The following is a 26,238-nucleotide window of genomic DNA, read 5'->3' as shown; positions in this document are numbered from 1 at the left end:
TACACAGTATAGCACAGTGAGTAATCTCTCACCACCTACTGAGGTTTATATTCCTAATAAGTTGTTTGGCTAGAGCTGGACCATTAAGATATGGAGATATGGGATAGGGACTTCCCTGGTGGTCCAGTGGTTAAGACTCCACGCTTCCACTGTAGGGGTCACACAGGTTCGATCACTGGTGGGGGAACTAAGATCCCTCATGCCACGTGGCACAGCCAAAAGAAAAAAAAACAGATACGGGATAAATACGATTAAAGACAATGAAAATGGCATAAAATTTATTAACACATTAAGTTCCAGAAAACATCTACTTCCAAAATAAAACTGATTTGGTAGTTATATTCTTTGTTTCATTTCCACAAGTCTTAGCAAAATGCTTAAAATCCTGGCCTATCCACAATTACTGAAATCCTTCAAGGACGCAGTTTCCTGGTCTGTCCATGTGCTGAATGAGGGTAAAATATTTTCTTTCTAAACTGCCACATGAACCCTCTCTATATTCCCACATGAACAGGAATCATTTGGTCTTCTGTTAAGGGGAGTGAATTGAGCCACACATTTATAAGAAAAGAGAACACTTAAAACATGTGTAGGCGGGGCTTCCCTGGTGGCACAGTGGTTGAGAGTCCGCCTGCCGATGCAGGGGACACAGGTTCGTGCCCCGGTCTGGGAGGATCCCACGTGCCGTGGAGCGGCTGGGCCCGTGAGCCATGGCCGCTGAGCCTGCGCGTCCGGAGCCTGTGCTCCGCAACGGGAGAGGCCACAATAGTGAGAGGCCTGCATACCACAAAAAAAAAAAAGTGGGCAAAAAAGTTCCCAAAACTATAGTCTTCTGGAATTAGAGGTGAGGTAATTAACGTGTAACGCCAAACAAACACCCGGTTCCAAAAGACATCTTGCCAAAGAAACTTTGCTACCTCTAACTAGTATTATGAAAACACCACCAACCCCCACCCCCACCAAAAAAAAATCAAAGTTACCGCATCAAACACTTTGTCCATGAAAAATACTTGAACATCATACTGGAATGTCTAACGCGTAGAGTACTGAGCACCAATTACTAATCAGGAGGGCCTCATAGGTGCAAAAGGGCAAGGAGTAACCCAGAAAAGCAGGTGACCACACACGTAGTAAGCTCTCCATGGATTAAAAATTAAAAGAATTTCACATTCTCTCCAAAGTGTACTTGCCCAGTGTCTGGCACACAGATATTACAATATGACAATTTGCTTCTCTATTTTTGAGCACCCAAGTTTATTATAGGGGATTACACATGCAAATAACAGAATTTGGCCCCAAGTACAGTCAAGGGAGAACACTATCAGCCACCAAATGTGCTGATCTCACACTGAAAAAGGTTGAAAAACACTGCAAGTGTGATCTGAACACAAGGATAAGACTAGCTCAATTACTGGGTGATGTGGATTTATACGCTACTTATGTAGACTTTTCTTTTTAAACAAAAAGGACAATTCTGAAATACACACCGGCGACTTATGCCAAATAACTGCCTGAAGAAAATACGAAATCCTGTTATAATTCAGAAAATAATGCAAACAATTTTAATTTAATCTAGATACAGGTACTTTATTTACAAATATTTAGATTAATAGCATTTTGTTACATCAAATGGAGAGTACAGCAGTCTGAATAACTCCTGTCACAAAAACAATTAAGACCCACTGTAACTAACTTTGGGAAATCAGGGTACTGCACCTAAACAAGCCGCAGTCTTTCATTTGTGATTGCTACCTTATATCCCAATGGGTGGTTTGTTTGTTTTGTTTTTGTAAATATATACACACACCAGCAGGTCATGGTCCCTGGGCAAGTCCCTTGTGATGCAACAGTGTAAGCAAAATGGATCACTGTTAAGTCTTTAACAGAATACACTGATCTACTCCAGGTATCTTTTTAAAAAGTTAAACAAAGACAGAAAGGTGAGTCCACAAATTAACCAAATCCTATTTTCTGCACATTCCAGTTTTGGCTTTTATTTAACACTGACTATACAATACTCTGGTACTACCACATGTTTACAACCCAGAAAGCTGTATTTTTTACGTTAGTGTCTGTAAATAGGGATTTAAAATGTGTATTTTAAACACAACAGTTGAGCTGAGAGTGCGTTGTATATAATATACTGAGGTTTGCCTATCCTACTTCAAATAACTTCTCAGTTCCCAGCCTGAACCATAAACTCAATTAGAAATCAATCAACAGAAGTAAAGAACTTGGTAAAATGTAAGTTTGCTTTCTAAAGAAATAAAAGATTATTTCCCTTGCAATACAGTATTCTGTCAGTGGCCAAACCACCTAGTGCAAAGCAATAACTTACTTTGTATCAGCACAAATATTGGAACACCGTTAGAAACACTTTCCCCTTTACAAAACAATTTATGCCAACGTGACATAAAATAGCCCCTCATACTAAGAACACAGGGGATATCTTAGATTATTTCACTGTAGTGTTAAAAATGCACAATTTAAAATCCCTTAACAGCAGACCTGCAGTTCTGGCTGTCTCGTTTAGAATCTCACCATTCCAAGAAGATACAGGTATAAAAGCTTAAAATGTGCAATAATAAACCCAGCCTTTTTTCTTTTTCTATATAGTAAGGCAAGAAATGCAGCCTGTAATGTAAAACGTTACAAAAAGAGAAAAGCACGTTAGCACATTATTGATTGCACAAGAACAGTTAAGAAAATCAGCAGGTAAGCCACAGTGCAAAGATGGAACAGAATCTACTAGTGTTAATCCTCTCACGCCAGGAGCTCCTTCCAGCATAATGTCCCCAAACACTGCCAGCACCAAAGGGTGGAGCCAGTACATCCTGTGAACTGCAGTTGTGTCTATTTCCTTATATGAAATGGAAGGGAGTAACATAGTCACATATAGGTCATACTGTACAAACTGGTATTTTATACTGTTCCAATGCCAGTAATCAATTTATTTTCTTCATTAAAATAATATACACAGAATGTATTGTTAGTTCGGTTCCTTCAAATTTTATACATATTTACTTTCTGCTAAAGAGAAAAAGATAAAATGGTGTAAAAAAAAAAAGGATAAAGCTATTAATTAAGCACAAGAGAAAAGATAAATGGATATTTTCCCTGTGCAAGGCTAAGACAGAAGCAAACCGCCTCAAGAAAAATGCCACCCACACAACAGGGAATTTATCCAACAAAAACAAAAGGCTTTAAAGGACCCCTTCTCTATCATCAGAAGTCATTTCACAGCAATAAACTTATGGGTTATAACAGACATACCTGAACAGTTAAAAATGGGAAGAAAGGCTTAAGATATCATAAAATTAAACCGTACAATGAGACAAAGCCTTGCCAAAAAGAGGGAGGGGTAAAACTCAAGTCCAGCATCAGTGCTCAGTTTAAATCATGTATTGGTGACATACCTATCACGAGGACAATCAAGGGGGGAAAAAAGTCTAGATTTACCATGCAGAAGAGATTTATTACTCTACTTGCCTTTGATAACCTGATTACATCTAGTTGTTTAGCAGTTTAGTATTGTGTTAAACTGTTTTTACAACAGAGTTGTTTTTTCTTTTTAATTAAACCCAGTAAGATGTACAGAAGACAATGAGGCAGCAAGTAAAAAGTACTGCTTCCAACAGACAGAGGTGAAAGGTCAAATGAGAGCCACGGCAAAGAGGTCACTAGCAGCCACAGCCTTCTCTCTGGGGTTGGGGTTCACTGGTTAGCCGGCCTCCCTGTGGGGCTGAAGGTTTGTGTTGTACACCAGACTCGGCAGCATTCAGATCCAAGCTTCCATCCTGAATGTTCTGATAGATTTTCTTGGCAGCCTCAAGGAAAGCATCTTCTACGTTCTCTCCCCTAAGAGGCAATCGACAACTTTATTGGCGAACCACAGCTTTCTACGACAGACAGGACATTATACACTGACCTTTTGCTAACCTTTAGTCAACTGGCATGATGTCTTCAACTCAGCCAGTATCATCTAATAAGGGACTACCAGAAGACTGAGCTAAGAGAACAACATGGGAAGATATTTTCTGTGGAAAGCATATAAACAATACTAACAGCTCTTTCTACAAACCCTATTTGAAACTATGTGCTCTAATCATTAAAATGCTGTATATTAATATATAACAATAATTAAGACAGGCCATTACAGTGGGTATTTCAAATAGAAATGAAGTCATCTCCAAACACATGCAGAACAGTATTCCAGGATTTGTATGGTCTGATTAGCCAAGCATGAACTGTACTGTTCTTATCATGCTTAGCCATGTTCACACTTGAGTTCATCTCCCTTAGGACTAACAGTACAGATGAGGCTAAACAAAAAGGAGCTAGCTTCTCACCACTGCAAGGAATTTTTGGCTTAATAAATGAAGAACTATGACAGCAGTCCTGGGGTTCAATAATGAACATGGAATAACAATTAGAAAATGTTAATTATGCTTCTAATTATTCTTAGACATTGAATATTTCCTTAAGTCATGCTTTTTACTATAAGAAGCAGCATTAAATCAACAGGTTGACCAACCTTGAGTCCAAGATGCCAAATTCAACCTTGGTTGTAAAAGTCAAACACTTCTGAAATGTTAACACAATTTCATTTATTAACCTGGCTTACCAACGGGTATAAGCAAGGTATAATATGTTAGGGAAAGTAACAAAAAACATTATTTTGAAAAGTGAAACAGGAAGCAAAGGGATGTTTGCTGACTGTTTTCCCTGCCATAAGCATTACACATTTATATATTATACATTACATGTATATACATTATACATTTTTAAATATATGGTTCTACTTTGAGAAATTTGAATGTAATTAAAAATGATCTACTAACTTTAGCCATACTTACGTTTTTGCACTTGCTTCAAGGAACAATAAGCCTAAAAATAAAATTCAGACTATGAAGGATATTTCGAATTAACTTTCACAAGGACACTCTCTTCAGTAACATCTGAATAAAAGTTTCCCAACAGCTTTCAGTACTCCTTCTATAGTATTTTATGAAAGACTATATGAGTTTGAGATGGAGGGAATCTTTACATTTGTCATTAAATAACTCTACTGCCCTCAAATAGAAACACATTTTGTTATTTCCTCATTCTTAGATTTGAGCAGTTTGCATTTTTAAAAAACTGTCAAATAATCTGCATTGTCAAAATCCCACCTATCCCTAGAAATTCTCCCATGTGTGACCTAAAAAAGCCATTAAAAGTCTTAAAAGAAACCCACCATTTTCTTCAGCAAACTGTTTGGCTTCTTCATATGTAACATCTCTCTGTGCCTCCAAATCTGCTTTATTTCCTATGAGAATTATTACCTAGTTTGTGACCAAAAGAAAAACATCTTAAAACAAAAGAAACCATTTAAATCAAACATGAAAATTCTGAAATCTAAAAATCTTGAAGAAAAAACAAGTGGGTCTAAAAAGGAAACGAAATACTAGCAATTATCCATCAGACAGAACTACAGAATCATGAAGGTATTAGTATGAAGAGGGATGTCAGCAATTACCTAGGCCAGGGGTTGACAAACTTTCTGTGAAGGGCAAAAAGTATATATTTCAGGTTTGTGGTCGCTTTGCATATACTTCTTTCTTGACTTTTTTAAAAACAACCCTATAAACACGTAGAAACCAGTCTCAGCTCTCAAGCCATTTAAAAACAAAACAGTCCTGTTTTGTTTTTGTGTGCCTGAAACACATCTGGTCTAGGCCAAAGATTATGATTTATTTGAGTAAGACTACTAAGGGTCCATGGACAAGCTCCAGGGTATCTGTGAATATACTGAAATTAAGCACAAAATGCTGTAAACAAGGACATTCCCTGGAAGAGAAGGTTTGTGGCTTTCATCAGATTTTCAAAAGTTCCTGGGACCCTCAAAAAACTTTACAACTACCAGTTCAACTTCTCAGGCTACAAGTAAGGAAATTAATACTCAAATAAGGACTTGTCAAAGGTCACTCAGTCAGTGGTAGGCGGACATTAGAAGTCAGGTAGAAAACCCAAACTGTGACCATCAAATACTGTCCTCCCCTACACTATCCCTAGGCTGGACTAAGTTTGTAGCAACTGATAACAAATGACTGTGTATCCATGATAGAGGACATTGGGGGTGGGAGGACGTATATGCAGTGGGTTCAAATTCAAGGCAAAATATTATATACACCTATACCCACTCTGGAGTCATTTATACCAGTGAAGTTAGGCTGAAGTTAAAGGCTGCTCTGAAAAGCTCTAAGAAAAACGTGTGCAGCCTTGGGAAACAGGGCTTCAGCCTTTACTGGAATGAGCTGGGGGATAAACTGTCTCTACCAATGTATTTTTTGACACCAACTGGCAACTCCCCCCATCCTCGCTTTTCCCCTTCAGAACAGATGTGGTAATCCAGATACAGATACTTCAGAAATGGACGGTTTCAACTAAAAGGGATTTCCACCATTAACTTTTTTTCACGTGAAATTTCAGGCCCTGGCTGTCCTACTTTCAAAAAATGCTGTCCATGAAGTATAGCCATTTTGACCCGAATGTAAACCTTCAGCAAGTGAGCATTCTTCAGTCAGTGTGGACAAGCGCCCACTGAGGAGAGAAAGAAGTTTTCATATATAGTCCACTAGTCTTCTAAAGAATAAGGCAATAACACTTAAAGGAAATCAATTTTTCAAAAAATATCAAAGTTGGTCAAGTCACGATGGCTTAGTAGTACAGGGCCGTTACAACACAGGTGCTCAAAGCAAGAAATGTTTGCTTAATGGAAACACTGCCTGCTCTCCATTCCTTAAGAATTTCCAAAATGCTTCTCATCATCATGAAAGGGGAGGCATAAAGTGGCATGCTAACAAGACAGAGGTACAAAATATACCACCAACAAAATGAGGAAGTATTTAACTTCCACACAGAAATCAAAGGCAGCGTTACAGAAAATGTAACATTTGCACTGGACCTTAAAGAGATTTTCTTTTTTCTAAAGATTTTAAGAGGCATAAATGAGGCAGGAAGGACACGGCTAATTTTTTTATTACACTCCTCTAAGGACCCTGTACAATAAGTTGTTTCCTTGCTGTTTTTAATATTTTACCAATACCTGAACGTAACTATAGAACCACAAAAGCTTACACAAGAGTAGAGGGGTCCTATATACCCTTCACCAAGCTTCCCCAATAGTAGCATCTTACATACTTACTGTACACTCTCAAAACGAGGAAAACTGACATTGGTATAATCTAGAGTCCTTATTCAGATTTCACCAGTTTTACAGGTTCTGGAGTGTGTATAGTTCTATGCAATTTTATTGCAGGTATAGATTTGTGTCATCACCATCAGGATACAGAACTGTTCCATCACTTCAAAGAAACTGCTTTGTGCTGCCCTCTTTATAGTCAACTCACACTAACACCTTTCACCCCCATCGCTAACCCCTGACAACCACAAATCTGTTCTCCATCTCAATAATTTTGTCTTTTTGAGAATGTTTTATATAAATAGAATCATACAGTATGTCATCTTTTGAGACTGACTTTTTTTCATTCAGCACAATGCCCGAGATCTATCTAATGTGTTGCATTTATCTACAGTTCATTCCTTTGTATGGCTGGGGAGTATTCCATAGTATGGACGTACCAGATTGTTTCACCATTTACATGCTGATGGCCATCTAGGTTGTTTTCCAGTTTTGGTTATTGCAAATAAAGCTGCTGATGAACATTCATCTATAGATTTGTATGTATACCTACAGAGGGTTTAATGTGATGATGGAAAGTTCCAGACACAGTCCCTGGCATAACAGGCAAACCATGTTAACTGACTATCAATATAATTAAATTGCTGTTCCCTGATGAAAGCCAATCTTACCACTGATTACATATTTACTAAACCAGGCCACTGCCAGGTGCTGGGGTACAAAGCTAAGTGAGACACAGGCCTTACTCTCAAAAAGCTCAGAGTCTGTCACAGATCTGTGCTTTTCCTCACTTGTTCCTGGAATACCCTCAACAGAATCTACTGAAACCTTTTTACCCTTCAAGCCCCAGCTCAAACAACACCTCCTCTATAAAGCTGGTTTCTCCAGATGGCACTGCTCATACTGGGTCCTCACCACCACCACCAAGCACTACACCAGTAACTCTATTTCTAACCCATATTCACTCTGCTTTTCAGTATAGCTATCTGTATACCCACAGGTAATCTCCCTGCTAGACTATAACCTTTTATGGGCTAAGGACCCACATTCATTTTTGTATATTGCAGAGTCTAGCATGGTGGCTATGAAAATCTCCATAAATAAATATCTTCTCAGACTGGCTAATTTTTTAACGCATGCAGAACTCTTTTTATTTTTAATTGAAATTTTATTGAGACTTACATGCAGTTGTAAGAAATACAGAGATTCCCTAGTACATTTTGCCTAGCTTCCTCTAATGGTAACATTTTATGAAACTAATGCAGATTAAAGTGATAGTTTCAGATTTCAGAGTCTCCACTTGACATGAGACTACCCCACTCATAACTTTCTTTTTTTTTTTAACCACTAACATGAACAAAACCCAAGTATAAGACGCAAAACCTGGCATAATCCATATTTGAAAAGAACGTTTTTTCTTCAATTAATTTCAGAATAAAGATTCTCTCATTCTTAGCACCCAAATACAAAAAAAGCCCACTTAGCAAATGGCTTTCCTTTCTGAGTCAACTTAGATCTTAAGTTTTCTGTATAATAGATGTCATTTAACTTACAGTATTTGGATTGGTGAGATTCCTTGCATCTGTCAACCAGCTGCTTAAGTGATTATATGTACTTCTTCTGCAAAAATTAAAGTTTACATTTGTGACTGCCACAGATGCCATTTCAACAGAAAAAAAGAAACTTCAACAAATATTTTAAATATACACTTTAATCAACAGATCCTAAAGAAGTATTTTTGATTTGACTAGATTGTTACACTAAAGTACAACTGTGGAATGCAAACATATACTTTTCAAAAATCTAGGAAAACCTATTATTTTTAAATAAATAACTCAATAGCCAGCAACTTTGCTAATTACTTACACGTCAGGAGTAAATTTTTTACATTTAAAAGAACATCCATAAACAGACCAATAAGCAAGCAAGGAACAACTTAAAAAAACTGATGGAAAACAATTCTAAACTCAGAGTTTTAAAAATTGGCTTTAAAAAGACATTTAATACATTTGACTGGAAACTGAAATCCCCAGGTATATCAGACAGTGAGTTTATCCTAACTCTGTACTCTTATTAACCAGCAGCTAATTCATTTGGGGATACAGACTGCCTTATTTCTCCATTTTCTCTAACCCAAGAGTTTAAAAACTCATAGGCTCCTTTGCACTAGCCAAGTAGGATCTAAGATAACAAACAAATCCAAATAATTTACAATAATATACAGAGTATATACTATTACTATTAATTAGACTTTACCAAAAAGGTCAAAATTTTAAAAAATTTTGTAGCTTAAAAATATTTCTGACTTCTACAGACTCACAGAACATTAATCTATCTTACTCATTTATCAGGTGAGGAAACAGAAGCCCATAAAGATTTTAATGATTTCAGAGCCGGGTGTAGAACCCTGTACACACACTGTGTCCTTGAAGTGTTTCGAGTTCAGCCTTGTGAATATACTGCATGATCTCCAGCTGCCAGTGCTCATATAAAATGTGATATTCCAAACATTTAATCCTTTCCCAGTGAGAAGTGAAAAGAATTTCTTACTCAGACTCTCTTTTTTCTGTGCTATATTACATTATACACAAATCACCACATAAATGTCAAAAAAAAGTCACATAAAAACTTTTTTCCCAATGCTTTAAAATTTTCTAAGCAAACAATGGTCAAATATAATTCTTAAAAAGCACAAGGCTTGGGACTTCCCTGGTGGTGCAGCGGTTTTAAGAATCTGCCTGCCAATGCAGGGGACACGGGTTCGAGCCCTGGTCCGGGAAGATCCCACATGCCGCAGAGCAACTAAGCCCGTGGGCCACAACTACTGAGCCCACATGCCACAACTATTGAAGCCCATGTGCCTAGAGCCTGTGCTCCACAACAACAGAAGCCACCGCAATGAGAATCCTGCGTGCCGCAACTAAGAGTAGCCCCTGCTTGCTGCAACTAGAGAAAGCCCGTGTGCAGCAACGAACACCCAACGCAGCCAAAAATAAATAAATAAATAAATAAATTTTCTTTTAAAAAGCACAAGCCTTATCACTCTTTAATACTTGTAGTACTAGCATACCTTGCTTTTACCCAACACAGCTATCTTGCTTTGTGCACAAAACCTTATACAACACAAGTCCAAAAATATTTATACTGATTTAGATCAATTTTAAAATGTCAAAGCTGGCAGCAAGAGTGAATTACAAACTGCCAACACTTTGGTAAACAGAAAAATCTACACATCCTTTGTAAGTAGTATCAAGATCATGTATACTGAATTATTTACATGTACATAACTTCTGCTAATGCTTTTGGTAACTGTCTCATTACTAATTTAAAATTCACCAACATACTTTCAAATCTATAGATATAATATCTCTCTATATATTGACCCAAATATGCATTAACTGGTGTTACTACTGCTAAAAAAAAAAAAAAACAAAAAGGTGCTAAAAGATCCCTAAATTTGGTGTGATGTTAGATGTGATATATCAAACAAACTACCATGATAAACTATGATGTCAATTTAGGCAAGTACCCTGTGACAATCAAGAGTTAATGCTGGGCTTCCCTGGTGGCGCAGTGGTTGAGAGTCCGCCTGCCAATGCAGGGGACACGGGTTCGTGCCTCGGTCCAGGAAGATCCCACATGCCGCGGAGCAGCTAGGCCCGTGAGCCATGGCCACTGAGCCTGCGCGTCCGGAGCCTGTGCTCCGCAACGGGAGAGGCCACAACAGTGAGAGGCCCACGAACCGCAAAAAAAAAAAAAGAGTTAATGCTAGTGGACTTGCCTGGTGGTGCAGTGGTTAAGAATGTGACTGCCAATGCAGGGGACATGGGTTCGAGCCCTGGTCTGGGAAGATCCCACAAGCCGCGGAGCAACTAAGCCCGTGCGCCACAACTTCTGGGCCTGTGCTCTAGAGCCCGTGAGCCACAACTACTGAGCCCATGTGCTGCAACTACTGAAACCCACGCGCCTAGAGCCCGTGCTCTACAACGAGAAGCCACCACAATGAGACACCCGTGCACTGCAACGAAGAGTAGCCCCTGCTCGCCGCAACTAGAGAAAGCCCCCGTGCAGCAACGAACACCCAACGCAGCCAAAAATAAATAAATAAATTTTTTAAAAAGTGTTAATGCTAAGAATAAAAAGTATTACTCTAAAGCAGAGACTTTTAAGTTTGCAAAATGTCAATGATTAATAATAGGAAAAAAAGGGAAAAAAATCAGTGTCATAGCTGCCACATCAATGTTGCTATGAAGTATCACTTTACCAAGAAAAAGTACCCATCTAAAACCTGAAGTACTGTTTTTTTTCAGTAACAGTTTTATTGGGATATAACAAACATCACAAAGCTCATCCTGTTAAAGTATACAATGTAGTGGTTTTTAATATATTCACAAATTTGTGGCATGATCATCACTCTAATTCTATAACATTTCATCACTCCTAAAAAGAAACTCTGTACCCACTGGCACTTACTCCTCATCCCCTGGCAATCCACTTTCTGTCTTTATGAAATGGCCTATTCCAGGTATTTCATATAAATGGAATCATACAACATGTGACTGTATGTGTCTGGCTTCTTTCACTTAGTAAAATGTTTTCTAGGTTCATCCACTTTATAGTATGTATCAATGTTTCCTTCCTTTTAATGGCTGAATTATATTCCACTATATGGATATACCACATTTGTTTATCCATTTGTCAGATGATGGGCATTTGGGCTGTTTCCAGCAAAGTACTTTTAATGACTTGAATAGACACAAATTTTCTCAAAAGTAGTTACTATGCTTAAAAGTTATGTTTAAAAGCAAAATATATACACGTATCAAATGATCTTAAACTTATACAATCTTCTACGTTGACTGTATCTCAATAGGCTGGAATTAAAAAAAGAGCACATAGAGAAAGCAAAACAAACTACAACACTATAGATAGATACACTTAAGCACACATCACCATATTTAAATTTTATTAATAATGAACGCAGGGCTTCCCTGGTGGCACAGTGGTTAAGAATCCTCCTGCCAACACAGGGGACACAGGTTAGAGCCCTGGTCCAGGAAGATCCCCCGTGCACCACAATTACTGAAGCCCATGCGCCTAGAGCCCATGCTCTGCAAAAAGAGAAGCCACCACGAACAGAAGCCTGCACACCGCAATGAAGAGTATCCCCTGCTCGCCCCAACTAGAGAAAGTCCACGTGCAGCAACGAAGACCCAACGCAGCCAAAAATAAATAAATAAATAAATTTTAAAAAATTATAATAATGAATGCAGCTTTCAATTATGCGAAGTCTTCAGGAATGCATCCCTCATAAAAGGATGTCTGTACAGATGGCCAGGTTCTTTAACAGTCTTCTCACAAAACTATTTACCAACTGTCTGGCTCTAGTGAAGAGCATTAAGGCTGTTTCACTCTGTTTTGCCCCGACACCACCAAATTCTAGAATTTAGTAAGACTTCAAGCACTATAATTATAATCATCCACTATTTTTATTCTAAGGCAGCATTTTCCAAAGGGTGTTCCTCAATAAAATAACCTTAGAAAACACCAAATTAAACAAACTTAAAGAGTTCCTTTACTACAGAACTTCTCAAGGTCCTAAATAATGTTAATGTGACTCTTCAAGAGGAAACAGTATAAATCATTTCCCAAAAGGAAATAAGGTTGAAAGTCTATCACTTGGTCCCACTCACCAATTCCTACCCCCTCAAAAAGTGAGACAAGAGTCACACTGATTTAGACTGGCACTTTGCATTAACATGAAAGGTGATCCAGTTCATTTTCTAGCTTACAGTAGTAGATAAACAGTACAGAGTTTAATGAAGTGGCACAGTATTCCAAAGTCAAACATTTAGGATCCAGTTTCGTTAGTTTCTATCAATTCCTTTGAGTTTCCAGAAACAGTTGAAATAAATTTAATCTTGCTACATGAAGTATCATGAGCTACTTCAATCCATTTTAGGACAAAAAAGAATTTAAGTAAATAAACAATAAAATACTTCAGATGCAAGTATGAGAACTTTTTATAATCTACCATGGTGGGTTAGCAAAACTACTTAATTCCTTGCTTGACCTTATTTTGAAAAGGTGTGGGGACTTCCCTGGTGGTACAGTGGTTAAGAATCCGCCTGCCAATGCAGGGGACATGGATTCGATCCCTGGTCCGGGAAGACCCACATGCCGCAGAGCAACTAAGCCCGTGCGCCACAACTACTGAGCCTGCAATCTAGAGCCTGCAAGCCACAACTACTGAAGCCCGCACGCCTAGAGCCCATGCTCCACAAGAAGATAAGCCTCTGCAATGAGAAGCCCGCGCAATGCAACGAAGAGTAGCCCCTGCTCACCGCAACTAGAGAAAGCCCGTGTGCAGCAACAAAAACCCAATGCAGCCAAAAATAAATAACTAGAGGCTGAACAGAGGAACTCCTCAAGATCTGCTTGCTTTCTACTGAAGTGAAAATATGTGGTGTAAAATATTATTTCACCTCAAATAATTCAACTGATACTGCTTTTCAGAACAGTATCCTTTCACTCGCTCCACCGGCATCTCCTGAAGTTTTCCTTCAGTCATACTCACTTTCAGAAAGGGAAATCAACATGTTATATCAAGTATTACACACAGCAATTTAGAGAAAAATCCATAAAACCCAAATAAGCTCATTTACAGACACGCAATTACAAACTATAGAATGCCTAAATCAATAAAAAAAGAAACCACACTCCTAAAATAGATTTCTTTTTTCAAGGATGAAGGTTGAAAATTATTAATCGCTTACCTAGTGATATCATACACCATAAGTGCTCCCGCAGCTCCTCTGTAGTAGCTTCGTGTGACAGCCCTAAACCTCTCCTGTCCTGCTGTATCCCAAATCTGCAGTTTGATTTTTTGGCCACTAACTTCAATTATTCTTGTACCAAATTCAACACCAATTGTATGAGGACAGTCAGCCATAACTGTTAGGGAGGAAAAGAAATATAACATTCCAACTTGCAGAAATCTTCAAATTAAGACCAGTGGGAAAATAATCCACTAGTAAATCAAATGACTTACTAATGCTTGTAGGCTATAAACAGACTAAAGCTTGCACTAAAAAAAAAAAAAATTAGCAAAAACCCAGAAGTGAGTCACAGAGATGTGACTGGAACAAGGGTCAGCAAACTTCTGTAAAGAACCAAATAATAAGACTTTCCTGGAAGTCCACTGGTTAAGACTCCGTGCTTCCACCGCAGGGGGTGAGGGTTCGATCCCTGGTCGGAGAAGATCCTACATGCCAGGGAAGATCCGCATGCCGCGCTGTGCGGCCAAAAAAAAAAAAAGAACCAAATAATAAATATTTTAAGTTCTGTAGACCAAAAAATCTCTGTCACAAGACTGCATTCTGCTGAAGCACAAGAGCAGCCATAGACAATACGTAAAAAATGGGCATGGTTGCATTCCAAAAAAACTTTATTTCTAAAAACAGCCAGTGACTGGATTTGGCCCACAGGTTACTGTTTGCTGACCTTTGGACTAAAAGAATCTGCTAATGAAAAATAAAGATTTTCATAAACTCTTCATAATACCAACATTATACTATTTAGCCTTCTGACAATTCTTACATATAACAAATCAATCAATGGTTTTAGGACTCTAGTTTTTGGTCAAACAAATATTTATCTTGCAAAATGTTATCAATATCTCAAAGTCACCATGTTTAATATATATTTATAATTATATATTGTCAAGTTATATACGTCTAATCCAACAGAACAATTTTATTAGTCCTTTCCTTATAATTAGGCCACTGAAAACCTGAACCCACTATTATTCTCTTCTATAGTACACACAGACTGCTGGACACTTCATAAAATGTTACATTAAGCCAAAAAATGCCATAGAAATGATTTCAACTACTGGAAACAATTTCAACTATATTTAGCCTATCGGTTACATAAAATACAATGCCCCCTTCCCCTACCACCCAAGATAGAGCAGTACACTTTGAATCTTAATCAACCAGTCATGAATGTAGAAAGAATTCCACCTTAAATATTTCCAATCTATTATTATTTAGTTATTAGCAAATGATATATGAGCAAATTTCCCCCAATAAGATAATTTCTATAATGGAAAGTCAGAGAACAAGAAAAAGATTACTTAAGTTTGACACTGTAATTTTTTAAAATTTTTTATAGTATACATTTTTAAAATTTAAGTTTATATCATCAAAAAAATCTAAACAAGTCAATCAAGTTATTTATGGCATAAAAAGCCAACACTCTATACATACAGGTATATTTCATTTTGTCTGCACCTATTAAAAAAAAAAATCACTTTCTAAAGACAAAAGTGCATATATAGGGAAAGGTTATATTTAATTGCATAGAATACACTGAAAATAAGTGTCATGTGACAATAAAGAATTTACTAATGTTTTATCTTATATATTGAACTTACACTTTTTTTCTGTAAATTGATGAAGCAAGCAAGATTTTCCTACTCCCATGTCCCCTGTTTAAAAAAAAAGTTTCAAGTGGTAATTATATTTCTCAATTTTATACTTATAATTTTATACTCTTCAATGATTGCTATACCCCTTCTACCATATCACATCACAAACTTCTGGGGCACTTAAAAAAGTTTTATTTCCATAATTTATAACGAGTTCAAAAGATCCTAAAGGTCAGTTTTCACTGTGATATATAAATTGAATATTCCCAACCTTCACCAGTGACAGAATTTGGTTATGAATTATGTTAATAAATATAAACCAGCTGGCAAAAGCTTTTTAACAGAGAAACATAGTATTTTTTACTTTGAACTATTTCAACTTTTTTTGTTCTTTTCCCTTAACCCATGCAAAAAAGTCAGAAACTCCTAGGAGTGACCAAAAGGGCAGCATATAACAAGTAGAAATAATAAGTTTGGGAAGCTTGATTCACTAGATCCCATCTTATCTCGTATTTCTTGTAGAATTCCACAAAAGAATGTACATCACATGAAAATCATAACAGAAGAGATATCATCTCTAACTGTACTAACAGCAATTTAACCTTTGATGAAGGAAGCATTACAATACAGTCACATAAGCTCAACATTAAACCAAACTGTTCTAATATGAATTAACAGAATAATATGTATACTTTCAACTGTGCTCTTAAAACTGTATCTGGATAAACAGCATTGTCTTAATTTGAGCTAAATCTCAAAACTTATTAAGAGAAAAACCACCATTATATTTTATGTATCTTACACAATTACTCTGAATCTTTATCAACTGTTGGAATCCAGGGAGCTCTGAGAGCTTTCATGATATTTCTGGATGTATCAGCACTCCTACGAAGTTAATCTCATTCCCAGTATTAACAAACTTTCAGGTAGCCCTCAAGAAAAACCAACATCACTTCAAATGTACCCAGCTTTGTACTACAGAAGTACCCAGGGTCACAAAGCAAAAGGTACATCACTGGTACAAAAATAAACCTTATCAAAGAAGCTTTAATTTTGCAGTGAGAAAGAAAATCCTTCACTTCTTCTGGAGTACTACATTAAGTATTAGCATAGAAATATTTTGCATTTTAACCTTCTTTGGAGAACAACAGTATAAGTTAAATAAACTTACCAATAATAATATATTTAAAGATGTAAGAGTAGTTGTATGGTGCAGTTGCCATTGTGGCACTAAAAACAAAGAAAACTGTGTTACTTCAGAAAAAAAGTATACACAAGTCACCCAAGCTGTGTATCCTTTAAAGATATATAAAATAAAGCACAGTGATTATAAACAAAATGTTGGTTACAATATCAGAGCAAAACTGCATTTTCCAAAATGATCAAATGCACAAACTCACTTAGATGAACACGCTTTAACATTCTCATGTATTATCCCCAGAAATATAAGAACGTATATAAAAACAATTCCAATATTTCACTTTAGGAAATACCCAATAAGAAATGCTACTCTGAAAATTTTCAAACAAGAAAATCTTTATAAATTTAAGTTAAACAGTATCATCATTATAAATAATCCTCCTCCCCTATTAAGGTCCCCATCCCTGTTAACTGATCAAGTGAATACTGATGACCTATTTGTTTGGAACTCTTTGATTTTACAACAGAATGTTATAAAAAGTAACCACCAACTTATAAACACAAAATAACCTTTTTACTCTACCTGAAATTATCAATTAGCATAGCATCCAAAGAAAGAGTAATCATATTATTTCTAAACCAAATAAATGTCAGAATTAGAACCACATGAATCTGTTGTTCTTATAGATTTTTTAAAAAAAGTCAATTATTGACAATTTCATATAGCTCAACCTAATATAGGATTTGAAGATTAACAATATACCAAATGCCTGCTATATATTATTCTAGGAGCTAAGAGAAATAATAGCATATTGTGGTTCTAAAATTTGAAAGTTTGTTTATTAGAAGGTATTCTTAAAGATCACAGCCCATTTCTTACCCTCAGAGAAGACTTAACCTAAAGAATTCTAATTTCTCTTTTTTTTTTTTTTTGCGACACGCGGGCCTCTCACCAATGGGCCCCCCCCCATCACAGAGCACAGGCTCCGGACGCGCAGGGCCAGCGGCCATGGCCCACGGGCCCAGCTACCCCGTGGCATGTGGGATCCTCCCTGACAGGGGCACGAACCTGTGTCCCCTGCATCGGAAGGCGGACTCCAAACCACTGTGCCGCCAGGGAAGCCCCTCTTCTACTTTTAATAACTTAAAAAAAACCTCTCCAATTTATTCAAACAAATGCCTTGAATATGTCAGACACTGTGCTAGGTGCTAGAGAAATAAGAGGTGAATTTTAATGCTGGTAATAACTTACAATAAATTTTATTCCCCAATAAAATTGAAAGAAAAAAATTTATTCTCAAAGCAGTTTTCAGGGAATTCCCTGGTGGTCCAGTGGTTAGGACTGCACGCTTTCACTGCCAAGGGTCGGGATTCGATCCGTGGTTGGGGAACTTAGATCCCACAAGCCACACGGTGTAGCCAAAAAGCTTAAGATAAAAATTCTTTATAAATATGAAGGTTTAACCCTATTTTTTAAAAAATTTATTTCCAGTATTTTTTTAACCTGGATTTTACTGTTTTGGCCAACTGTCGCATACACAAGCCAGACATTTAGTATGATTGGGGAAACTCATTTACTGAAATTAACACCTTACTGTAAGTCATATTTCAAATAAAATTTCTAAGTAACTAATAAAATTTAACCTGTAGAAAAAGTATATATTTAGAATAAGTGAATTATTGTTACCAGGGAAGAGGAAGTTGTCAATTACAGTAAATTATTAGATAATTTCACACAGTACAGTCTTCCCACTTAGCTGTATGAACTACATTCAACAAAAGTGGGACATGATGTAACACATTTATAATCAGTCACATCACAGAAAACTCCCTTAACCAGTTCCTTCAGGAAAGAGTTTCTAGTTAAAGTAACTCTGATTCTGAACATCATACTAATTTGATTCCCTTTTTCCAGAAACAAGAATGAACTTGGTCCTGAGGCTCAAACTGGTCTGTATTATTTACTACATCTCTGAACCAGATCCTAAAGACAAGGAAAAAAATAATCTCTCACAATAAAAATGATATTTAAAGGTTATTAATTTCTTCTTGGGCTGCATTTCTCTCAGGTTCTTCTCATCCAATTCATTTTTAACTCCTCTTTTAACTTCTTTTTCCCTATTCAAACTTGGGGGAAGGTAATTAGTCACCTTTAAATTACTGTTACTCTCAAGCTCTCCCTCTTCTGATTTTCCTATTTCTTTTCTCTCTTCTAACTGAACATTGTAGCTGTACATACTTTGCTTCCCTTCATTTTATGTTAAAACTATGGCCTCTAACAATCCCAGTTTCTACTTGAAATGCTCTAAAGGTTAATCATGAAATTATAAACCAATTCTAGTTGTACTAATTTGTGTACTTGCTAATTATCACACAAGCATTAATTAATTAAATATCTACTGAGACGACTAATTTTGAATTTTTTTTTAATTTCTAAGCATTAATTAGTATAAACTATTTCCAAACAGAAGAGAATGATCCCTATTTCAGACTGAATACCAGCACCCTGTCTCCACCTCAGTACACAATTTTCTGGTCAAGTTTCTTAAAAATTAAAATAAAAATCCTAAAAGCAGAGTTAAAGGAGAACTACTAAAATTTACTAATTTCAGTAGATAGGAAAGCAAAAATATCTAGCACTGTAGCCACTAACACAAGTCCTCTTTTTATTATTCTAAGGTAAGATACTAGTTAGGTTTAAATAGACTCCCATAGTTTATTGATAGCATTCACTCAAAACTACGTATTTGCAGTAGAACCATGTTCAAGTGGCACCTTTTAACTATTAATTATGCTTAATACTGCGTTAAGGATTTCTCAACCTCATTTCTTGAACATGAAACATACCAATGTTAAGGTGAGGAATATATTTTTAACTAGCTTTGGAAGGGAGAAAAAAGTTTTTCCCCTATTACTTAAGTGTGCTTCTGCTTTACTTACTTTGAGAACTCAAAAAGTGAAAAAAAAAAAAAGTGGTATTGGGAGAGCAAGAAATATTGGTCGAGTTCAAACACTCTGAAAACATGAGTCCACTCAACACTACAATATCCACTAATTTTAAAATCTTGGTAATATCCTGTAATTTGTGCACAGCAAATGTGTGATTGGTGTGGTTAAAATGCACCTTCTTACATGTTCTACAAAAATCATTTGAATAAAATTCACATATAAATAAGATCTCCTTTAACACCTTTTTCTTAAAGACAAGAAGCAGACAAGTCATTAAATATGTGATGAACAATCTGTAAACTAATAACAAACACAATTGTTATAGTTACCATTTATTGGGCATTTAACATATGCCAGGCAATGTGCTGAATACTTTACATGCTGCTATTTCATTTAATCCTCACTACTACCTTTATATAAAATGGTGACTATTATCCTCATTTCACAGGTAAGACTCAACAGGTAAGTAATATGCTCACGTCATAGAGCTAAGTGGTCAAGTCTATACTGAACCTACAACTGTTCTGACTGCAGAAAACCCTCTCTTAATCACTATATTATTTGGCCTCCTCCACAGTTGAGATGCACCACAAAACCCGACAGCGGTACTTTGGGACACAAATCTTTCTCAGTTCACTCACTTGGTTCTAACTTAATATTCTGAATAGGCGTTATTAAATAACTACATTCAGAGGATGCACTATGATCAGGATTTGTAGATATGGATAAGTGATAATACTAGTAACAACGATTCATATTATATCTATTTACAAAAAAGTTTCTGAAGGGAACTAACATTTGTTGAGAGTAAACCATGTGAGGATGTGCACTACTTTTTCCTATGTTGTCTTGTATAATTCTTACTCAAGTCTTACAACTCTGCAGAGTCGTTACCATTATGTCCACGTAAAAACTGAAGGAACTGAGGTTTGGGGAAATTCACTGATTTGGTTGGTTTACAAAGTTAGCAAATAGCAGAGTTGGAACCTGAACCCAAACCTGACTCCAAAGAACATGATTTTCTCTATCTAAAGTAGCTCATTAAAAACATATATATGTAGGTTGATAAAATAAAAGCAAAAAATCAAAATCAGAGAAAGATGGAGGTTAATTAATACTCAAAGTTAAGGTAATAGTTTTACTATCAGTCCATGTAAAATTTAGTCCTAAACTTCCTGGTTGTCAAGAAGAATGTTTACTAAATGCATATTAAACACTAATAATTATTCTGTGGCCCCATTTAAATATTAACTTTGCCTAATGATGCTGTAACAAAGGATTTCTCAACCTCATCTCGTGAACATGAAAAACATACCACTGTTAAGGTGAGAAATATATTTAAAATGGGGTATGCTATTGAATGAAACTGCAGCGTGCTTTTTTTCACTTAACAATATCATGGATCTATTTCCAGGCCAACACATATAGATCTAAATGGTTACTAAATGCACATTAAACACTAATCATTGCTGGGCCAAAATAGTATCACATAGTCTCCATATACTGAATCAGACACCTTTCCAAATAAAACTATACATATAAACGACTAGTTTTGAAATGTGCAGATACAGATGTGAAGGTAGGCACTTTCATTTACTCTGCTTGTGGGAATCTGAAGTGTCACAATATTTTGGGGAAGTAATCAGTATATTTTAATATCTTAAAAACAACCCAAATCACCCTTTGGCCAAGAAACCCACTTAGAAGTAGTCTACAGGGCTTCCCTGTTGGTGCAGTGGTTAAGAATCTGCCTGCCAATGCAAGGGACACGGGTTCGAGCCCTGGCCCAGGAAGATCAGACATGCCGCGGAGCAACTAAGCCCATGTGCCACAACTACTGAGCCTGAGCTCTAGAGCCTACAGGCCACAGCTACTGAGCCCACATGCCACAACTACTGAAGCTTGCTCGCCTAGAGTCCGTGCTCCACAAGAGGAGCCACGACAATGAGAAGCCTGAGCATTGCAACAAAGAGTAGCCCCCGCTCACCGCAACTAGAGAAAGCCCGCGCACAGCAACGAAGACCCAACACAGCCAAAAATAAAAATAAATAAATAAATAAATTTATTTTTTAAAAAGTAGTCTACAGAAACAAAAGCATCAGTCCATAATTTACAGGTGCAAGTGCATTTAATGCAGCATTTTTACAGCAAAAAACTGGAAACAATCTACACACTCGTCAACAGGGAAATGACTAAAGTACATCTGTACTATGAAATAATATAAATCTAGTTTAAAAACCATTTAGATATAAGTATTAACCTGGAAATATATCCATGATTTTAAGTGAAAAAGAGCATGCTGCAGAGTTTTATGATAGCACATCCCATTTTTGAACACATACACACTCAATCCTATATGCATATACTATGGAAGGATACACACCAAGCTGTGAAAAATTAATACACAGATTGAGAGAAAAAAAGGGGAAAATTATTAACTTTCTTTATATATCCCTGTGAGGACACTATAAGCATGTACTATATTCATTAGTAATATTCTAAAATATTAAAAGTAGAGGAAAAGAAGACAAATATTTTTTAAGCATTTTTATATATAATTCTAATACAAAACAAGAACAAACAAACAAAAAATCCCAGTCATAATACTTCCAACATTACTTCCACATTTACCAATAATATGGGGAACATCATATGAAGTGACTCGTGATTAGACTCAAAAAACAAACAGGAGAATTCCCTGGCAGTCTAGTGGTTAGGACTCTGTGCTTTCACAGCCGAGAGTCCAGGTTCAATCCCTAGTTCAGGTACTAAGATCCCACAAGCTCTGGGGTGCAGACAAAAAAAAAATAAACAAACAAACAAAAAAAACCAAACACACAAACAGAAAACACCCCAATAATGGAGGGCATTTTTTCATTTTCTTATGGTTTGACTCCTTGCTGTGTTACCTTATGCACTTGTCTGACTAATCCTTTCACAACTGTTACACAGCTATTTTATTCCACTCTTAGAGCATAAGATGTTACTGTGTAATTTTTACGTAACTGATTCAAGACAACACAGGAAAAAAGCTACCCCCGAATAAAAATATTCCAGGTGATTTAAATTCTTATCCTTATTGTTAGAATTAAGTGGTTTTTTTTTTACATGAAGAACACTGTTAAAAACACCTGAGCCAGGATAAACTGCATTTGTGATTCCAATATAAAAAAATTTTTAAATTATCTACTAGGCACAAAGCCTTATGCTAGGCTTTGACAATACAGTAATGAAATTATACAATACAGTAATGAAATACATTACAACACAGTAATGAAATAAAGGGGTCCCTCCCTTCAGGGAACTCAAGAAGAGAAGCATTTTGGTGTGCTTACAAGCCCACTAAAGTGGAATGCTACTTGATTTGTCAGTTAAGTGGACACAGAACTTTGGGAGTTAATCTACTAAACTAATCTAATCAAAATGTATGCTCAATTTCCTTTCCTCAACACTAATGCAACCTCTGAAAATAACCCGCTCATTTCTGAGACGCACTTTAAAAATCACCTGACTTTTGACAAGATATTTAAAGTCACACTTTTATATAAATTAATAATGTGATAAGAAAAAAACAGATTTCTCTTGAATCACGAGAAAGACAAAAGTTTCCACCTAATTATGACAGCACGCTGTGAATAGGAAATAAAGTACTTTACTGTTGTACCTCTGTCCACAGAAGGAAAGTACTTAGGAGGAAAACAAAACAAAACTAAAACCCTGCACTTACCGTTAGAGTTAAAAGAATTAGCAATAAGTGAAAAATTTACTGATGAAATGATGTCTGAGATTTCCTTCAAAATAATTTGGTAGATGGAAAAGAATCTAAAAAAGAGTGGATATATGTATATGTATAAATGATTCACTTCGCTGTACAGAGAAAACTAACACAACACTGTAAATCAACTATACCCCAATAAAAATCAAAACAAGAAAAAACAACAACAAAAAATGTAATTTGGTGGAGAGATACAGGTGTATATAGATGAAAGGAGACTGATCACTGATGACACTGGCTGATGGATATATGAAGGCTCAACATACTACTCTACTTTGTATATGTTTAAAATTGTCTAGAAAAAATAGTTTCTTAAAATAATAGTATCTTTGATACCTCTATATGTGCATTGCTGACTCCCGGCATGCCCAGCATTTTTAATCACATAAAAATGTTTCAAGCTTTTTTTAAAAAATGAAACATCTCTCAATAGCTCTAGCTTTAAAATATCTTATTTGCCTTAACCCAAAGTTTCCTCTAATTGTACAATATCTTACTGAGATTATGCAAAGATATTTAAGACTAATAATCAGTTGTAAAAACACTCCACATTCTGTTGCATAGCTGAAGTATGCAACAACTATAAAGTGTAACATGAAATATAAAAAACAAAATCTTTTTAAAATGTAGCTTTAATTCCAAGGAATTTTTTAGGTTATTAATATCTAAAGGTTTTACTTCTTTACAATAACGGCCATTTACTGAGTGACTATTATATGCCAGCTACTTTATAAGCAATCTCTAATTCTAAAAACTAACTCATTTTACAGATAAGGAAACCAGCTCAGAGAGGAGATATACCAATGGTCATATACTACTAAAGGGAAAGCTAAGATTAAGGCCCAGGTCTAACTCTACAGCTCTCTAAAGCCATGCTCCTCTCAATCAACAAATACTAAACACCCACTACATGCTTGGCACTGTTAAGAGACAACGGGGCACTTACCATATTCCAAGCAATGTGCTAAGGGTTTTAAACCCCATTTAATCTTCACAACAACTCTAAATTGTACGTACAGTTATCCCGTGAACAGATAAGGACACTTAGTCTGAGAAGTTAAGTGACTTGCTTAACGTCACTTAACTAGGAAGTGGCAATACGGGCGTGGGAACCCTCCAAACTCCTAACCACTACATGTCTCAAAGGCATGACCAAGTAAATGGGTGTAAGCAGAAATCTGAAGAAACATTTGGGGAAGTCTTGGGGGGTGGGCGAGTGGGAGCTGGGTTATCGCAAGGTCACATTTGTCCTCAATAACCACCCCTAAATAAAAGGCAGTTGTGACAGTAATGGAACCGAGCAGTAAACTTTGCAAGAGTCCAAATCTGGACACTGACACTTGCTGTGGGACCACCAGGAAAGCATTTGCTCTCTGCGAAACCCAGCTTCTCCTTCAAATATAAAATGGAAATCTTGCCATCTCTCCTCTGGGGTGGTGAAAATGAGGACTGGCAGTGTAGTGGCCCACACGACAGACTCTGGGTTCTAAAGGAGTAATCAGCTGTTACCCAAATGCAAACATAGCAAAAAAGGAATTAAGCCGTAGCTACATTTTAAATGGTCCTGTGTGTAACCCTGGCCTAACCTGAGTTTGCCTATACCATCATTAACCAGCCACATCACACCTTCACGCCTCAGTTTCCTCACTTGGGAGATGGAGACACTTACCCCCCAGGGCCCCGTGAAGCAAGATAAACCTGTTGGAAGACACCTAAATCCGGGTCTGGCACACGGTAAAGTGCAAACCACCAAAACACGCTTCTTCCGCCTTCTTTTCTTAAATTCTAGAAAAGCCAAAACTTTTTGTCTTCGTTATTTCTAGATGCTAGCTAGCATCGGGGTCTTAGAGGATGTCACAGACCTTACAGGGCTTCACCCAAACCAGAACCTCGGACGCCCAGACCCCTGCCCAGCCCGAGTCCAAGAGAGCCTACCCACATCGACAAGGACGTCGCAGACGGTCCAAGAGGCCAGCGGGGCTGCGGGCTGCTGCCTTTTGTGCTCGGGGCCGGACGCGGCCTATGGGCCGGGAAACGCCACGTCCGGGGCTCGTGAGCTGCAGAGCGGCGCGGCCCGCGTGGACAAACCCGGCGGGGGAGGTCGGCGGCCGCCGAGAGTGGCGGCAAGGAGACGGGGCCCGCGGGAGGTGCGAGTCGGCCCAGGCCGGCTGAGGAGGCGGGGAAGACGAGGCCGAACACACCCTTGCCCACGCCGCGCCCCGGAGCCCTCGACTGGGCGGGGAGGACCGGAGCTTCGGCGGGCGCCGCGTGGGGACACCCTCGCCCCCGCATGGACTCCTGTCAGGCCGCCGCGGCGCCCACCGCCGACCCCGGGCTCGCCGCGGCCTGACACGGCCCACCCTGCAACGCCCCTCGCCCGCGCCCCGGGCCAGCCGTCGTCCCCACCCCCGGCCCGGGGAGAGCCCGGCGAGGAAGCCCCGGGCCCCCGGACACTGCGGAAGGCCTGGGTTACCTGGGGGGTTGCTGGTGGCTGGGCAGCTTTCCGGGAGTGAGGGGGGCGTCAGGACGAGGAAGAGGCGGGCGGGCGCAGCAGGAGAGGGGCGGGGGCGGTCGGCCGAGGCGCCGGCAAGCAGCGGGCAGGCCGAGAAGCTGCAGACGCACTGGCGGCAGTGGCGGTGGCAGCGGCGACGTTCCTGCAGCTCCCTCAGGGTCTTCCTCGGGCACGTCCAAGATGGCGGCGCTCCCTGCACAGGGTTTCCTGTCACCCTCGCAATGGGCCGGACCACAAAAGAAGGGGGG

The 26,238-nt window shown here is 37.9% G+C and overlaps 1 protein-coding gene across 2 annotated transcripts; it reads right to left on the bottom strand.

Moving 5' to 3' along the window:
• Window positions 1–257: 257 nt before the first annotated feature.
• RAB14 (RAB14, member RAS oncogene family) lies at window positions 258–26,238 on the bottom strand. 2 transcript variants are annotated; one of them, XM_030858809.3, is made up of 8 exons: window positions 25,952–26,238; window positions 16,786–16,844; window positions 15,621–15,674; window positions 13,960–14,137; window positions 8,737–8,803; window positions 5,237–5,324; window positions 4,857–4,887; window positions 258–3,858 (listed from the first exon to the last, which is right to left on the bottom strand). In XM_030858809.3, exons 2-8 carry the CDS (start codon window positions 16,835–16,837, stop codon window positions 3,681–3,683), a joined length of 648 nt encoding a protein of 215 aa, XP_030714669.1. In that variant the 5' UTR covers window positions 16,838–16,844; window positions 25,952–26,238; the 3' UTR covers window positions 258–3,680. The 2 variants fall into 2 exon arrangements, with proteins under 2 accessions (XP_030714669.1, XP_030714673.2); XM_030858813.3 differs by lacking the exon at window positions 25,952–26,238 and adding an exon at window positions 25,418–25,785.

Source organism: Globicephala melas, chromosome 6 (assembly GCF_963455315.2).
Source record: "Globicephala melas chromosome 6, mGloMel1.2, whole genome shotgun sequence".
NCBI classification, from domain to species: domain Eukaryota; kingdom Metazoa; phylum Chordata; class Mammalia; order Artiodactyla; family Delphinidae; genus Globicephala; species Globicephala melas.
Note: the sequence above shows the minus strand (reverse complement) of the source record. Positions and strands in the feature narration are given on the sequence as shown.

Coding starts and splice junctions, on each gene's coding strand:
- RAB14 (XM_030858813.3), bottom strand. CDS start 25,770: ATGCGGGGGCGAGGGTGTCCCCACGCGGCGCCCGCCGAAGCTCCGGTC. Junction 4,888..5,236: donor ACAGTTTGCTGAAGAAAATG/GTGGGTTTCTTT, acceptor TTTTATTTTTAG/GCTTATTGTTCCTTGAAGCA. Junction 3,859..4,856: donor CTTGAAGCAAGTGCAAAAAC/GTAAGTATGGCT, acceptor ATTGCCTCTTAG/GGGAGAGAACGTAGAAGATG.